Source organism: Penaeus chinensis, chromosome 7 (genome assembly GCF_019202785.1).
Source record: "Penaeus chinensis breed Huanghai No. 1 chromosome 7, ASM1920278v2, whole genome shotgun sequence".
In the NCBI taxonomy this organism is placed as follows: domain Eukaryota; kingdom Metazoa; phylum Arthropoda; class Malacostraca; order Decapoda; family Penaeidae; genus Penaeus; species Penaeus chinensis.
Window position 1 is genome coordinate 37,412,991 of NC_061825.1, and position 5,000 is coordinate 37,417,990.

General features: G+C 45.3%; 1 protein-coding gene across 5 annotated transcripts in view; it reads left to right on the forward strand.

Annotated features, from left to right (window-relative positions):
• Positions 1-5,000, forward strand: part of LOC125027153 (casein kinase I-like) — a 124,116-nt gene that overhangs the window by 57,092 nt on the left and 62,024 nt on the right. For 4 of the 5 annotated variants that reach the window (XM_047616036.1, XM_047616032.1, XM_047616037.1 and 1 more), the window contains exons 4-5: positions 4,583-4,600; positions 4,957-4,989. In XM_047616036.1, coding sequence (XP_047471992.1) covers positions 4,583-4,600; positions 4,957-4,989 — 51 coding nt within the window. The remainder of the gene's footprint in view (positions 1-4,582; positions 4,601-4,956; positions 4,990-5,000) is intronic. The other variant, XM_047616033.1, reaches the window with a different exon arrangement.

Consider the following 5,000-nt stretch of genomic DNA (forward strand, 5'->3'; position numbering starts at 1 on the left):
CTCCCTCTCCCACTCCCTCTCCCTCTCCCTCTCCCACTCCCTCTCCCTCTCCCTCTCCCACTCCCTCTCCCACTCCCTCTCCCTCTCCCACTCCCTCTCCCTCTCCCTCTCCCTCTCCCTCTCCCTCTCTTCCCTCTCTTCCCTCTCTCAGTTTCACTCACTCGCTCACTCAGACGCACACACCTGGAAGCATGCTGCCTCCGTGCCTTATCTCAGTTGCCTCCCTTTTTTTTTTCGTCGGAAAAGCGCTTTTGAGTGGGAAGCCCTGCCTTGACTGCCCGAGCCACGCGTCCCCTTTATTTTGTCTTCTGGCATCGATTTTATGTTGTGCGAGCTCTTTTTCTCATTGCTTTTCTCTTCTCTCTTTATGCCTTTTTCGTGCTTGTGGTTTGTTTGTTTGTTTGTTTGTTTTTTCTTTTATTTTTCTCTACTATTTCTCTTCTCTTTTTCTCCTCTTCTCTCCTCTCCTCTCCTCTTCTCTCTTCTCCTCTTCTCTCTTCTCCTCTTCTCTTCTCTCTTCTCCTCTTCTCTCTTCTCTTCTCTCTTCTCCTCTCCTCTCCTTTCTCTTCTCTTCTCTTCTCTTCTTAGACACACTCAAAATTTAGTTTTTCTTTCTGCAGTCTGCTCTCACACATTTCTCCCCTCTTCTCCACTGCCCCTCATTCGCCCCTCCTTTTTCCCTCTCTTTCATCCGGTTCCCTCCCTTCTTGGCGGCCGCTCTTTCCTTCCGCGCCGACCCCCCCCCCCCCCTCCTCCTGCCCCTGCCCGTGACAGTGATGTCCTTTGGGTCGGGTCATTAGGTAGACATTTGTCCAGATGATGTACAATGGTGGCCCCGACCTGCTGCTGTTGTTGTTGTTGTTGTTTTGATTTTTCGTGGTCGTCTTTGTTGTTGTTCATTTTGATTTGATTTTGGTTATTTTGTTCTGCTTTGGCTTCGTCTTTGACTTTGTCTTCGTCCTGTTTGTTCCTGTTTTTCTTGTTCATCTTTTTTCGCCTTCTTTCTCTCCTCCTCCTCCTCCTCCTCCTCCTCCTCCTCCTCCTCCTCCTTTGCCTCCTCCTCCTCCTAGTCCTCCTCCTCCCTCCTTTTATTTCTCTCCCTCCCTTCCTTAACCTCTCCCTTAGCCTTACTTTCCTTCTCCTCCTCCCTCATCTCCTGATTCTTCTTAGTCCTTCTTTCTTCCTTTCTTCATAAGTAGTTCTTCAGTTGCATCACCCTTTTTATGCGAGCTCCCGATTTGTATTGTCGTATTTAACTGTAATTTTGTATCGTTTTTTTTTTTTTTTTTTTATCTCTCTCCACTCTTCTCCCCTCGTTCTTGTCCATAGTTTCCTTTAGTTGTCGTTGTTGTCCTCGGCTTCGTCTCCTAGACCGCTGTCGTCGTCCACGCCCTCGTTTCGGACGCTGGGGGAAGGGACTGGCTGACAGGATGGCAGGTCCGCAGCAGGGCTGGCTGCGGCCTGGCTGGCTGCCTGGCTGGCTGCCTGGCCGACCGACGCTGGGAGGGAGACAGATAGACTAACATATAGAGAAACAGATAGATAGGTAAACATATAGATTGATAAACTGGTATAGATAAACTTGTAAATAGATAAACATGTATAGACAGATAAACATATAGACAAACAGACAAACAAATATATCGATCGACAAATGTACAAACATACAGACAAATAAACATAAAAATGGACACATACAGACATAGAGAGAGACGTATGAACATATTTTGACATGTGTGTATACATAGACAGACAAATGTATATATTGACATGCAGACTGATAAAATGACAGAACAAACAAAAAGACAAGAGAAGAAATGGAAATTATTTCCAGTAAGAGAGAGAGAGTGACTGGGAGTGTAAGAATGAAAGTAAGAGAGAGAAAATGAAAAACCGTGTGGGCAAACAATGTGCGTATACGGATGAAGAAGGAAAAGAGGAATGAGAGAAATTGAAAGAGAGAGTGAAAATGAAAAAAAAAAAAAAAAAAAGTTGGGAGAGATCGTGTGGGCAATCAATGTGCGTATCCGGATTTGGACTCTCGTGAATATTCTGACCAGATAATTAACGTGTCGTGCTGCGATAGCCTCTTAAGGGGAGGAAGAGAGGGAGGGGGTAGAAAAGACAAGGGTAGGGAAGGGAGGGGAGGGAGGGGGGAGAGAGGGAGGAAGGGGTAGGTAAAGGAAAGGAAGGGAAGGGGAGGGAGGGGAAAGGTAGGGGAGAGGTGAAGGAAGTGAAAGGAAGGGAGGGGAAAGGGAGGACGGTGTGGGGGAGAAGAATTGGGAGCTATGGAGGAAAGGGGGGTGGGGGAAGGAGGATGGAGAGAAGGATGAGGGGTTGGAGGGAGAGGGAAGAAGGGGGAAGAAGGGAGGTCATAATGGAAGGGGGAATGGATGGAGGGAAGGGAAGAGAAGAGGTAGGTAAGTAGATACGCCGATGCATACGCAAGTATGTTGGCAGGTAGATGAGGAAAAGAGTGGGTGTGTGGGGGCGGGTAGATGTTAGTGTTTGGGGGGGGGGGGAGTTTTTTCTCGTTTTTTTTTTTTTTTTCTCACTTGTAGTTTTAATTTTACTGTGCTATTTGCGTGATTAAATGTTCTCTATACTTCTCATTTTTTGGTTCCGGTGCTATTTATCTTTTTTTTTTTTCCAGTCTTCCATTTTCGCCACCCTCTTCTGCCCTCCCCTCTCCCTCCCTCCCTCCCTCCCTCCCTCCCTTCCTTCCTTCCTTCCTTCCTTCCTTCCTTCCTTCCTTCCTTCCTTCCTTCCTTCCTCCCTCCCTCCCTCCCTCCCTCCCTCCCTCCCTCCCTCCCTCCCTCCCTCCCTTTTCTCACTCCCTCCCTCCCTTCCTCCCTCCCTCCTTCCTTGCATCTAGAGCCTGAGTGACGGCTGGAAATTAAAAGTTTGTCTTATCGTTTTCGCCGAGTGACCTTGTGATGAGCCGGTCTCTGGGGGGGAACATGCGCGGTCCGTTTTCTTTTCTTTTCTCTTCCCCCGTTCTCTCTCTCTCTCTCTCTCTCTCTCTCTCTCTCTCTCTCTCTCTCTCTCTCTCTCTCTCTCTCTCTCTCTCTCTCTCTCTCTCTGTGTCTCTCTCTCTTCTCTCTCTCTCTGTCTCTCTCTCTCTCTCTCTCTCTGTCTCTCTCTGCCTCTCTCTCTCTCTGCCTCTCTCTCTCTCTGTCTCTCTCTCTCTCGTTTGTTTCATGTTTTAATACTTAGGGATACGGACTGAGTGTGTGTGTGTGTGTGTGTGTGTGTGTGTGTGTGTGTGTGTGTGTGTGTCTGTGTGTCTGTGTGTCTGTGTCTGTGTCTGTGTTTGTGTGTCTGTTTATTCGTTTATTAATTTATGTGGACATGTATGGCGAAAAAAACTGCACTAAGTAAGTCTACTTATTTCGTGTATGTTTTTATTTTTTATTTTTTATTATTGTTTTTATATATATCACCCTCCTTATCAGCACGATGATGTGTATTGTGTCGCTGACCTATGTGTTAGGATTGGTGCAGTTGTATAATTCGAAGCAGAGGTTGAAAAGTGAGTACTTGTGCGAGCGAGACCGTGTATATGGCGTGGATGCGATGTAACCTTGGTGGGTGAGCCGGTAAAGCACAGGGTTCTCTGACTCTCGTGGAGTTTGAACTGGATAGGTGGATGGACAGTTGTTGTTTTTTTTTGTTGTTGTTTGTGATTTTGTTTTATATTGTATTTTTTATTGTTCTGGCTATTTTTTAATTATAATTCATGATTATTAATTAGAAGTGAAGATTTTTTTTTTTAAGAAACATGAACAAAACATGTATATAGAAAAAAATACATGATTATGAAGCATATCTTTTACACCCCATTTTATACTCCTATGGTGAGAGAGGAGGAGGGATGAACAAAAACAAATCCTGAACAAGAATAATAGCAATGGGGAACCTTGGGAGAGTGGGGGGGACGGGGGGGGGCGGGGGGGAGTGGGAGGCCGGATGCGTGGACGGGGATCCGGATCAGACACGGAAAGAGAGAGAGAGAGAGAGAGAGAGAGAGAGAGAGAGAGAGAGAGAGAGAGAGAGAGAGAGAGAGAGAGAGAGAGAGAGAGAGAAAGAGAGAAAGAGAGAAAGAGAGAGAGAGAGAGAGAGAGAGAATTTAAACACCAGAAGGACAAAAGGATAGACAGGCACACACTCGCTGAAGATTAACAGACAGCTAGACACTGACAGCCAGGCCAGACACTGACAGCCAAACACAGACAGACAGACAGACAGACAGACAGACAGACAGACAGACGAAACACCACCAGAGAGAGACGGAACACGAGGGCGAGAGGACGAGCAGCGGAAGCCATATGGATAGGCTTACCAGCTGACTTCGCTTTGCTGACCCCCCCCCCCCCCCCAGCTTTTATTTCCCTGCTTCCGTACATGAGAAATTGTTTTAGCATTTTTCTCTCTTTTATTGTTTTTTTTTTGTTTGTTTGTTTCTTTGTTTTTGATTACTGTATTTTGATGTTGCGATTAATGTATATGTTTGTACTGGAGTGATGTTTTATTGTTTTGCAACGAGGTAACTAATCGACGTTTTCTTTTCTCTCTTTCACAGAAAACGAGAAACAGAGAGGTGAGTTTTCGAGCGGCGTTTGTGAGTTGTCCTTTGCGTTTATTGTTTTCTTGTCTTCAATTTTCAGATTTTCTTATCTTCTTGAATCTTTCATTATATTTTTTAGTTTATTTTTTTGTCCATCTTGATTGTCTCTTGTATTTCTCCGTCTTAAACCATCATATTTTTTTTGTCTCTTTTATAAATAATTAATTGTCTCTTCTTCTTTTTCTTTTTTTTCTTTATTGTGTGACTTTTTTTTTCTCATCTAAATCCATATATCTTCTAACACTCTTGCTCCCGCCTGGTGATCGTCCATCCATCCATCCATCCATTCGACCATTCATCCACCCGACTGTCCGTGCATGCTCATCCAGAGGACTCGGTCGATGAGGAGAAAGTGATCGACGGTTAGTATCAA